The sequence below is a fragment of the Podarcis erhardii genome, assembly GCF_964252035.2.
Source record: "Podarcis erhardii genome assembly, chromosome: 7".
NCBI lineage: Eukaryota > Metazoa > Chordata > Lepidosauria > Squamata > Lacertidae > Podarcis > Podarcis erhardii.
In genome coordinates, this window is record NC_138511.1 from 11,884,595 (window position 1) to 11,897,060 (window position 12,466).

The 12,466-nt window shown below is 47.1% G+C and overlaps 1 protein-coding gene across 2 annotated transcripts in view; it reads left to right on the forward strand.

Annotated features, from left to right (window-relative positions):
• ALPL (alkaline phosphatase, biomineralization associated) overlaps window positions 1–12,466 on the forward strand; it is a 67,988-nt gene that overhangs the window by 17,368 nt on the left and 38,154 nt on the right. Inside the window, exons 1-4 of one of the 2 annotated variants that reach the window (XM_081871076.1) lie at window positions 3,900–4,180; window positions 8,489–8,637; window positions 9,763–9,882; window positions 11,767–11,882. In XM_081871076.1, coding sequence (XP_081727202.1) covers window positions 8,580–8,637; window positions 9,763–9,882; window positions 11,767–11,882 — 294 coding nt within the window. In that variant the 5' untranslated portion in view covers window positions 3,900–4,180; window positions 8,489–8,579. Of the gene's footprint in view, window positions 1–3,899; window positions 4,181–8,488; window positions 8,638–9,762; window positions 9,883–11,766; window positions 11,883–12,466 lie in introns of those variants that run through there. The other variant, XM_081871075.1, reaches the window with a different exon arrangement.

Consider the following 12,466-nt stretch of genomic DNA (forward strand, 5'->3'; position numbering starts at 1 on the left):
AGAGAGCGTTACGATTCATGCAGTTGTGGTGTCCTAGGCGTTGTAATCCAAAATCTCTGAAGGGCACCAGTTTGGGGAAGGCTGGGAAAGGTTGTAATTGTTATTGAGGTGTGTTTTTTTTGGGGGGGGGATCTGTTGTGGGGATGCCAAGGAACCTGAGAACCAGTGCGAAGCGATAGCAAGAATGTAAGAGAGACTTGGCTTCAGACCCCTGCTCACTCAGGAATAACTTTGCCTCAGTCGCCGTGATACCGCCTGACTCGCTCCACAGGCTCATTGTGAAGAAGATAATCTTAGCCCAGGCACTGCCAAGCTCTGAGCTGCTGGGAGGAAGAAAAGTTGGGAGTTAACTTTTCCAGCCAAAAGGAGAGAACAAAAAGCAGCCTTCGGAATCTCCAAGGCAAGGGAGAAGGAGCTGTATTGAGAAGGTGGGGCCCTTCTGCCCATTTTACAGCTATTACTGAGGCAGCCCATTAAAGCAATTTTAAAATGCCTGTGAAGCCAGGAATAATGGGCCGTAGCTCAATGACAGAGGTCCTGCCTTGCATGCTGAAGGTCCCTGGTCTGTTTGGGTGACCCGCCCTGCCTGAAACTGGGATGCTGCCAGCCAGTGTAAACAATGTTGAGCTAGAGAGACCAATGGTCTGGTTCAGTACAAGGCAGCTTCCTAGGATCCAGACAGACCAGGAGAAGCTGCCAGAGGTAAAATAGAATCACAAACAAAGGAGAGTTTGCTGCCCACCCCCAACACAAGTGTTTCTTGCCAGAAGCGTTTCTGGCAAGAGATTTTGAGGAAAAGCCTCAAAGGAACTTGATTCACAATTGCTAGTTCCTTGTTGCCTCCCCCCCCCCACTCTAAATTGTGAGGTGAAAGCCCAAATATTCCCGCCCCCTGCTCAGGCAGCTGCTTCTCTAAAGAAGTTAGACAGGATGCAACAGAAGGAAATAAATGGGTGGGAAATGGGCACTGTGGTAAACAGGGTGTTGCACCCCGGGGTGAGGGCACCCTGGATCTGCTAATGCTCTGTGAGCGCTAACAAAACTTTGCAGGACTTTGCAGTACCCAGTATCGCTGCAGAAAGCCACAGAGCTCGAAGGCTGAATCTACACAGATGTAAAAAAAACCCCCAAAACCGCTGTCAAAATGCTTAAGAAAAAAAAGTTATATATGTGGAATTTGCCATTGGCTCATCAGCGCCATCTAGTGTCACATTTGTAAAAAGGTAAAGGTAAAGGGACCCCTGACCATTAGGTCCAGTCGTGGCCGACTCTGGGGTTGCAGCGCTCATCTCGCTTTACTGGCTGAGGGAGCCGGCGTACAGCTTCCGGGTCATGTGGCCAGCATGACTAAGCCGCTTCTGGCGAACCAGAGCAAATGCTGTTTACCTTCCCGCCAGAGTGGTACCTATTTATCTACTTGCACTTTGACATGCTTTTGAACTGCTAGGTGGGCAGGAGCAGGGACCGAGCAACGGGAGCTCACCCCGTCGCGAGGATTCGAACCGCCGACCTTCTGATCGGCAAGTCCTAGGCTCTGTGGTTTAACCCACAGCGCCACCCGCGTCCCTGTCACATTTGTACAATGCACTTAAAACGCCCTTGTATTCGCAGCTGAGTCCTAAAAGAGGATTGGACAAATTGATGGAGGGGAGGATTATAGATGACCGCTAGCTATAACCGCTATGCCCTGCTGCCACAGCTGGAGGCAGCAATGCTTCTGGATGGAAGATTCAGGAGAAGAGAGGCTTCTGGTTCTCAAATCCTCCTTGTACTTTGGGTTACACTTTGGGGCCAATGTGCGGACAGGATGCTGGACTAAGGGGGCCACTGGCTTGACCCAGCTGAAGGCTCTGCTCCTGTTCTTATGTAAAGTTGTCTTCTTCTTTGCTGATCACTTGTAGCCGAGTAAAATTGTCTTCCATAAACACGGTTTTAACAATGAGTCTGTAAGTGACTGTGGAGGCCGATTCTGGCTCCACACGTCCTTCCACAGTGGGGACAGAGGTGTCCGGGCGGGAGTTGATCACGGTGAGGGTTTGCCAAGCGTGCCTTCCTCTTAGCACGTTTCTCCCTTGCGTCCTGAGTTTGAGTGTCTTCAAAGCCCACGACACCTTTGGTAAAGGCTGTTCTCCAACTGGAGCGCTCGCGGGCCAATGTTTCCCAGTTGTTGGTGTTTATAGTACATTTTTTTAATATTTGCCTTGAGACAGTCTTTAAACCTCTTTTGTTGATCACCAGCCTTACGCTTTCCATTTTAAAGTTCAGAATAGAGTTGTTGCTTTGGAAGAAGGTAACAGGCATAGACTGCTTAGTTAACATGAGGCACATTAAAACATCAATGGCCCCCTCTATCCTGCTCCCTTCCACCTTCTGCACCAAAAAAACTTTAAGGCACTATTTTTCGTTGGGTTTGGCTTTCATCGTGCTCTATCCCACCCAAAGCAGGTCAGCTTTAAGTTCTGCAAAAGTGGAAGTTAAAATGCACGAGTTATTTTTTAAAAAGTATGCATGAATTATTCCCTTAGGTCCAGGCAAGAACAATCGTTCCTCTAAGTCCAAACGACAATCCTGGGGCCCAAGTCTTTTATAAAAATGGTTCCAGGAACTGGAAGTTTGACCTGTCCTCTCAGGTCAGCAAAGCAACGTATGTTAGAGCAGGCCATTTAAAAACAACAGGATGTTTCAAAAAGGTTAAGAGGCTCTTGTGACGTGAAAGGTTGCACCCTGCATTTTAGTTGGTCCAAATACAGGTTCTGTATTTTCATGCTCTGTGGCTCCTGAGATTTTCTTCCTTTCTTTCGAAAACCGTATCGCCTGTGCCAGAAGTCATTAGTCTGTTTTTCTCTTAAATTGTTTCAACACAAGACAGTTGAGCGTTTTCCTGTCGCAAGAACAATGCTGGGCCTTGAGCCTTCTCAAACAAGTTCTTGGCACTGAACCTTCAACCTGTTCCTCACCTCGGGTCTCCTCAATCTTTGGAGGAGCCACTACTGTTGCTCTTTTGCATTCCTCAGTTGGCTGAAGTTTCTTCCGTAAAGGCAGGGACGCAGGTGGCGCTGTGGTCTAAACTACTGAGCCTCTTGGGCTTGCTGATCAGAAGGTGGGCCAACCTAGCTGTTCGAAAGCACGCCAGTGCAAGTAGATAAATAGGTACCATTGTGGCAGGAAGGTAAATGCCGTTTCCGTGTGCTCTGGCTTTCATCACGGTGTCTCGTTGTGCCAGAAGTGGTTTAGTCCTGCTGGCTACATGACCCAGAAAGCTGTCTGTGGACAAATGCCGGTTCCCTCAGCCTGAAGGTCAGCGATTCGAATCCCCGCAATGGGGTGAGCTCCTGTTGCTCTGTCCTAGCTCCTGCCAACCTAGCAGTTCCAAAGCATACCAGTGCAAGTAGATAAATAGGTACAGCTGCAGCGGGAAGGTAAATGGCATTTCCATGTGCTCTGGTTTCTGTCACGGTGTTTTGCTGCGCCAGAAGCAGTTTAGTCCTGCTGGCCACATGAACCGGAAAACTGTCTGTGGACAAATGCCAGCTCCCTCGGCCTGAAAGCGACCCCATAGTCGCCTTTGACAGGAGTCCTTTACCTTTTTTTACCTTCTTCCTTAAAGAGCCTCTGCATTTGATGCTGGTGAGATTTCGCTGCTTGTGTTCTTTGCGAGGGAAAGAAGGATGCATTTTTTTTAAAATGAGAAGAGCCAGCAGGGGCCCATTGAGTCCATCCTCACCTGGGCCAACCAGATGCCCCCAAGGGAAGCCCACAAGCAGAACTCTGCCCACTTGGGAGTCCCAGTAACTGGGATTTACAGGTAGTCTTCCTCTGGATAGGGAGGCTCCATCTGTTCCCCATAGCAGTAGATCACGGGTCAGCAACCTTTTTTCAGCCGTGGGCTGGTCCACCATCCCTCAGACCATGTGGTGGGCTGGACTATATTTTTTGGGGTTGAGGAGGAAATGAACAAATTCCAATGCCCCACAAATAACCCAGAGATGCATTTTAAATAAAAGCACACATTCTACTCATGTAACAACACGCTGATTCCTGGACGGTCCGCGGGCTGGATTGAGAAGGCGATTGGGCTGCATCTGGCCCTCGGGCCTTAGGTTGCCTACCCCTGCAGTAGATCACAGAATTGTAGAGTTGGCAGGGACCCTGAGGACCATCTAGTCCAACCCCCTGCAAGGTAGGAATATGCCGCTGTCCCAAGCAGGGATTGAACCTGCCACCTTGGCTCTAACCAGCTGAGCTTTCCAGTGCTGTAGATGCGTTTAAGAATTTCAGAAGAGCCAGGCTGTGGGTAGATCAGGCCAAATGTCCACCTCAGCATCTTGTCCTCTCTTTGGCTAACCTGATGCCTCTTCTGCAAGCAGGAACCTGAGCACGGGAGCGGACTCTGCCCTCCTGTGGCTTCCAGCAACCAGGATTCAGGAGCCTTGCTGCCTCCAACTGCAACTATCATAGCAGCCGGTGGCCAGAAACCGCAGGAAGGAAGAGCCCTCTTGTGCCCAGGTATCAGTGGCGTAACGTGGGGGGTTCAGGGGAGGCCGGCCGCACCGGGCGCAACATCTGGGGGTTAGGGTTAGGGGTAGGGTTAGGGGGCGCAAATCCACGGGTTAGGGGGCGCAAATTACTTGCCTTGCCCCGGGTGCTGACAACCCACGCTACGCCACTGCCAGGTATTACTAGCCAGTTTCCCAGAGACACCCAGTGCGCCCCTGTGGGAATAGGATTCTGGACCGAGATCATACCTTCCAACACTTCTACGATGAAAATAGGGACGTCCTAAGGAAATGGCGTTTCCGTGCACTGCTCTGGTTCACCAGAAGCGGCTTAGTCATGCTGGCCACTTCACCCAGAAGCTGTCTGCAGACAAACGCCAGCTCCCTCGGCCTATAGAGCGAGATGAGCGCTGCAACCCCAGAGTCGTCCGCGACTGGACCGAATGGTCAGGGGTACCTTTAAGGAAAGACAGGACATTCCAGGATCAAATCAGAAACCAGGATGGCTTATGTCAATCCAGGACTGACCCTGGGCACTTGGAGAGTCTGCTAGATGGACCATGGGCCTGATCCAGCAAGCTATTTACTGTTCTTAAGCCCCTGTTCTTGGCCCACATCCACAGCGGAGGCAGCCAGCAGGGTTGGCCCACCCATGAGGTTGTTGGGATACTGCCAGGGAGACAAAGGCCATTATGCCTCCACGTTGATTCTGGACGATCCATCGATCTCCGGTAGATACAGTATCAGTCAATTAGCGACACAAGCCTCAGAAACATCTGTCCACAGGGGCAGCAGACCCAGCCGACAAGGAATGTATCACCCGCTGCTGCAGTGGCAGGACAGAAGCAACTGTGGAGAGCTCCCTGGAGGCCAGATTTGGCGCCTCCTCAGCACACCCACCCATGCCACTTCTACAGCGGCCTCTTGGCACCACTGGTCTCCTCCCACCCTTGTTCCTGATGGAGATCTTTGCGCCTCAGGTGCCTAAATGTCTTGGGCCAGCCCTGGCAGCCGAGGCTTCTTCATGCTCCGTGTGCACTATCTGTGCAACGGGGTCCCAGGGCAAGGCCAGGGTGCTGCGGTTGCTGCTGCCAGTTGAGCATGCTAGGCTTTCTTGGGGAACCCCTCTGCCTGGTGCTTTCCTTCTCTCCTACCCCCTCTGACTGGCATCTACCTGGTGGCTTTTGGCCAAGCTGCTGGCTGGCTGGGCCCCTGCCAAGGCTCCATGCGTCTCTCTTAAGCACATTTGCCGGTATCGCTTGTGCTCAGCGGGAGTAATCCCAGAGAATTAGCTACAGCCCAGAGGCTTATCCTTAAAGCTTGCTGCTGCTGTTACAGGCTGCAGCGGCGTTTGGAGTCAGTTGTGGCGATGAAGTTGTGGACTGGGCAGGTTGCAGTGGGCTGCCCTAAGAACCTACCTGTCCAAGCCCTGTTTGCACAGTAGCCCAATGAAAAGCCAGGCTAAAAAGCCACGTGCAACGGAGGCAACGGGCGTAGAAAATAGGTTGTGAGCCGTAGGTCACCCAGACATGCATTAAAAGGACAACAAGCAATATAAGCAACACGAAGACCAGTCTACTAGATAGCGCTGCAATTCTTTTTTTTTAAAAAGAATATTTATTAAGGTTTCCGAATTAATACAAAAACAAGAAAAAACACAAAAATAACAAAAATACAAAAATACAAAATTAAATACGATTAAAACAAATACAATTTCCATTACTTATTTCCATTAACTTGTTTCCCAGACCTCCTCTCACCTCGCCCTTTTGTATTCCAGTTCAAATTATTAACTCAGCAAATCCTTATTATAACTTATTATAACTTATTATAACTTATTATAACTTATTATAACTTATTATAACTTATTATAACTAACTTATTTCTCAACCTTTACATTACAGCTGATAACCACTTAATTTCTGTCCAACATCATTCTAATATCTGTTAATTTTACAATGCCTCCGCAGATAGTCTTTAAATTTCTTCCAGTCTTCTTCCGCCGACTCTTTTCCCTGGTCTTGGATTCTGCTGGTCATTTCTGCTAGTCCCATATAGTCTATCACCTTCATCTGCCATTCTTCCAGAGTGGGTAGATCTTGTGTCTTCCAGTACTTCGCAATGAGTATTCTTGCTGCTGTTGCTGCATACATTAAAAATGTTCTATCTTTCTTTGGCACCAATTGGCCGACCATGCCCAGGAGAAAGGCCTCTGGTTTCTTAAGGAAGGTATATTTAAATACCTTTTTCAGTTCATTATAGATCATTTCCCAGAAAGCCTTAATCTTTGGGCACGTCCACCAAAGGTGAAAGAATGTACCTTCAGTCTCTTTACATTTCCAACATTTATTATAGGGCAAATGATACATTTTTGCAAGCTTGACTGGGGTTATGTACCACCTATATATCATTTTCATTGTATTCTCTCTTAAGGCATTACATGCCGTAAATTTCATTTGTGAAATTTCAGTTGTGGTCCACAACTGTTCCCAGTCAGCAAACATAATGTTATGACCAACATCTTGTGCCCATTTAATCATAGCAGACTTCACCGTTTCATCTTGAGTATTCCATTTCAACAGCAAGTTATACATCCTTGACAGATTCTTAGTTTTAGGATCTAACAATTCTGTTTCCAGTTTTGATTTTTCCATCTGGAAGATAGTGCTGCAATTCTTATTCATGGTGCCGAAGTAGTAAGTGAAGAACAACGTAGGACAGTGATCCTGGATAATCTGACTGTTTCGCTGGAATTTTCTTCAGCACAACTACAAAAGAATTCAAATATAAAACAATGACCTGTGTACATTATATAAACTTCACACATTACAACTTTCTACTTCAGCACCATGAACGCCTAAAAAAGTTTTACCGCTTAGCCCACAGGATAGCATCTATTACTTTGTTTCAACCATAGACTTATTATACTTCTACGGACTTTCAAAGATTGACAGACGCGTGTTCATTTGCTTTCAAATATATTAGAGAATTCACAAGTGTACACATTTTTATTTTTGTTGTACTAAATCATGTATATTATGCAATAAGAATTGCAGTGCTATCTAGTAAACTGGTCTTTGTGTTGCTTGTATTGTTTGTTGTGCTAAGTTTGCAACACGGGTTTGTTGTTCTGTATTGGTGACACATTAAAAGATTAAAAGATTGGAAGAAATTTAAAATCTATCTACAGAAACACTGTAAAATTATTGAATGTTAATGACGTTGGAATGAAATGAAGTGGTTCTAGTAATAAGGTAAAATAAGAATATGCAAGAAGGGATGGATATCAGATGAAAATTTGAAGTTAGAATATGTGAAAATAAATAATTAAAGGAAAAATATGAGGTTATGAATTTGCTGAATAAATTTTTAAATGGAATACAAAAAAGGGAGGTGTGAGGAAGTCACGAAAATAAGTAAATGAATGTAAGATATTATAAAAGAGGGATTTTTTAGTTTTTCTTTTTTTCTTTTTATGTTAAATTTTTGGTTTTTGTATCTTTGTATTTTTTTTCTTATTATTTTGTAACTCTTTTTTGTTAAAAATTTAATAAACATTATTAAAAATAAATAAATAAAAGGAGGCAGAGTTGCTATGAAGATTGTTAAGGGACAGTAAAGGCAAGTGACGGTAGTTCAAGGATGAATTAGACCATCACTTGCCTTTACTGCACTCCTAGCTACTGCCAATGAAACTGTGCCTCCTTTTAATGGATGGATAAGGAACCTGTGTGGTCCTCCAGGTGTTGCTGTACTACAACTCCCATCCTCCCTGACCACTGGCCATGCTGAGTGTGATTGATGGGAGCTGGAAGTTTAGCAATATCAGGAGGGCCAGTGGTTCCCCATCTCTGAATTAGACCATCGCTTGCCTTTACTGCCCCTGGTTTCCTGCATCACAATTCTGTGTTGTCACAGTTGGAAAACCCGACTCTTGGTTGAGTTTTCATACTTGCTCTTCTTCTCTACCCAACCCCCCCCAATTTACGCAGTAACCCAAACTTCCTCTGGTGCGTAGCCCACGGACACTGCCTGCTGGTCTTCAACGTGCCCCTGCCTCCTGCCACCGAGGACGACGTCACTATGAGAGTGCTGCTTTTTGCCTTCCTGATCGAAGTGTCCCTCTCCTCTTTGGTTCCAGGTAAGTGAGTTTGGAGCGAAGCCAATTGGCCCATCCCCGCGTGCAAGAACTGCACCGCTCTGAGCACTTTGGGGGTCTTCCTAAGGAACTTCAGAAGGTCGCAGGTTCAGTCCCTGCATGGGACAGCTGCATATTCCTGCATGGCAGGGGGTTGGACTAGATCAGTGTTTCCCAACCTTGGGCCTCCAGCTGTTTTTGGACTACAACTCCCATCATCCCTAGCTAGCAAGACCAGTGGTCAGGGATGATGGGAATTGTAGTTCAAAAACAGCTGGAGGCCCAAGGTTGGGAAACACTGGACTAGATGATCCTTGAGGTCCCTTCCAACACTACAATTCTACGATAAATGTTTGCTCACTTCTGGCCTGGCAGCCGTTCCCCCACCCAGCTCTTTGGCTGAGCAACGAGTGAAGTCAAGGAGCCATTTGTAAACACTCAGGTGAGGAGGAAAGATGTCAACACCAGGCAGAGCTTTGGAAGAGGACATTTTTAAAGTGTCGGCGACTGAGTGCTGCTGTTATAAGAATATTGTTTTTAATACTAGGCCACACATAGGCATGTCTGTTATTGGCGCATAGTAATTTCGTTATGAGCTCTCCGCCTTCATCCGGACAGATTAAGCTAAGGGATTAGTCCTTCTCTCACAAATTGTATGGGGGGAGGGGAAATTATTTGGACCACCCAGGGGGTTAAAATGCACCTGGGAAGAATTGGAGAGGCCCATCTTACTGGCACAGCAGCCCAGCAATCAGCCGGTTCCTGCAATCAAGACCATGTGCAAAGCAGACAGACAGCAGCCGCTGACTGAGAAAACAGTTGTGAGCAATTCTTGTGAGCATGCCAGGCTACACACGCCGCACATTTAAAGCGCATGACTTTTCTCACCACAAAGAATTCCGGGAACTGTAGTTTACTCACTACAGGGCTACGGCACCCAGTCACCTTAAAAAACTACAGTTCCCAGGATTCTACGGGGAACTAGGTTGTGCGCTTTAAATGTGGTCTGTGGTGCAGAGCTCCTGAGGACGAATGTGGATTCCGCCTGCAATCTTTACCCAAGCCCTGGAGGTGACAGGGTGCCTTATGGTCTCCAGTCACCCTCCTCTTCTTTCCTCCCAATTGCAGAGAAGGAGAAGAACCCCCGGTTCTGGCGAGAGCAGGCCCAGGAGACGCTTCGGAGGGCTCTGAGCTTGCAGGAGCTCAACACGAATGTGGCCAAGAATGTCATCCTCTTCCTCGGGGACGGTGAGATCTGGGGCACGGAGCGGTGGAAGTCTGTGGGATGGGAAAGGGGGCAATAGAGGGCTTCAGACACAAAGGAGGAGGGCAGGACTTGAAGTCTCGCCAGACTGCTGCTCCCTGTTAGACCCAGATATACTTCCTCTATTGTAGGGAATACACCCCTCCACATACTTATTGCTGGAGTCTGTATATGTGAAGGAGCGTCTCCACCCCCATCGTTCAGCCCGAACACTGAGGTCCAGCTCCGAGGGCCTTCTGGTGTTTCCCTCACTGCAAGAAGTGAAGCTACAGGGAACCAGGCAGAGGGCCTTCTCGGTGGTGGCTCCTGCCCTAGATACCAAACAGATAAACAACAAATTGACTTTTAGAATACATCTGAAGGCTTCAGCGAAGTTTTTAACAGGAGGTGTTTTAAATATTTTGTTGGCAACCTAGTCAGATGGGCAGCATATCAATAATAAAATTATTATTATTATTATTATTATTATTATTATTATTGCTATAATCAAATATCATCCATCCCCCCCCAAGGTTACTTTCATAAATGTGTTCACCTTTATGCAAGCTTTCCCCTCAAATAGGCTTCTTTGGATTTTGGTGCACACAGTGTTTGCTTGGAGAAGTGCATTGCAAAATTCTGAAAAGTTCAAATGTGGAAGGATAAATCTCCTTTGGTTCACATTTTATTCTGGAAAATGTGAGCTGGGTTGTGCCTCCTCCCCTTATCCCTAGTTCTTCCCTTTTATTCTTACATGAATCATGAGAATGGAAAGCTTGAGTCAGCTTTTTTTGCTCTCCCTGTCCCTATTTGGGGCCAGATTGGCTGTCATTACCTGGCACTGGGTGGAACAGGGACTTTCCCCACGGGTCATTGTTGGCACGTGGGTGAATCCATCCAGCCTGGTTTTCCTGAATTTCTCATTTTTCCATTCTGCCTGGTTCTGAGTTCAGCCCTCCACATTTCCACATCAGTTTTACATCTACAGTCTCCCTTCCTCCCTGATACGCACTTTTTTTGCAAAGCAGTTTCTGTTGGGATACTGCCCGGGAGACGGGGGCATCAGGCAGGCCCCCAGCTGGCTCCGGACGATCACCGGTCTCCCGTGGAACAGCATCAGTCAGCCAGCGACATGAGCCCCAGATACGTTTAGAGACCCGTGTACAGCAGAGTGTGTAAATCTCCACAACGGAAGAGGCGAACAGAGAGATGGGCAAGCATAACGTACAGCATTTTATTCAGCATAGCTCAGGAACAAAGGAAAACATGTCTGCTTGCCTTCGTTTCCAGCAAAAACAAAACAGCAGTATAGCAAAAGCAAAATACAACGGAAGTTCCCACCAGACTTTGCTGGGAGTAAACAGGCATGTGATACACAAATGTCATGCCTGTTCCTTTTAAGGTGGAATGGAACTACCGTATATCCTAACATCTTCCCCTTTTCCGTGTAATCCGTAGTACCTGTGGTTCAACCCAATTGCAACCTCCGTACCTAAATCTTAAGTTGTTCTCTGTTAACAACCTTAGGCAACAGATCTGCAGGAATTTCGTTTCCTGGCATGTAGGACACCTGAATGAGTCCCTTCTGAATACACTCTCCTGCGCGATGTAACTATATATCCTAACAGTTCCCACTAATGTAATGTCCTTGTCACCTATTATATGTGTTTATATGCACACTTAACATTCCGGTGTATTAATTTCCACACACATTTCAGGGAACTGGGGAACTGCCTTGCAAAATTCAGAAAAGTGCGAATTCCCAAGGTCAGCTGGGTTTTGGTTCGAGTGCAGTTTCACCAAGTGCGGGTATTAGGCAGGTTCATATATGCCAACTGTATGTAAAGGCCTTTCCCAGCCTTTCTCACGTGTGGTTCTTTTGACTGTAGGCATGGGAGTCCCCACGGTGACAGCGGCTCGCATCCTGAAGGGGCAGCTGAGCAACAACAATGGGGAAGAGACAATCCTGGAAATGGACCGCTTTCCCTTTGTGGCTTTGTCCAAGGTAAGGAGACCTCTCCAGCCCTGCCTCTACTCCCATTCTCTTCTTTTGGATGGGCATCACAAAGTCTGTGGTCCTTCTTTACTTGGGTGAAGATAAGACAGAAGGTCTGCTACCCTGTGATTCTTTTTAAAAACAAAACAAAACAAACCCCCCTTTCTTTAAAACATGTGGAGCCTCGCCCTTCGATTCCAGCAAACGTATGTGGAAACTCGTAGTTAACAGATTCATGCACGCTTAATCTCTGCGCGTTTACTCAGAGGTACGTCCCGTCATCGACAACTGATGTTCGAGTTGTTATAAGTGCCAAAATGGCAACGCCCGCTGCTTGAGAGTGAACAAAACTTGAGGTTTATAAAACAGCACCAAAATATCTTCTTCTTTGGCGATCCCTCGTAGCAGAGTAAGATTGCCTTCCACAAACACGGTCTTAACAGTGAGTCTGTAAGTGACTGTGGAGGCCAATTTGGGATCCACACGTCCTTCCACAGAGGGGACACTGGTTTTCGGGCAGGAGTTGATCACGGTGAGGGTTTGCCAAGCTTGCTTTCCTCTCGGCATGTTTCTCCCTTTCATCCTGAGTTCGA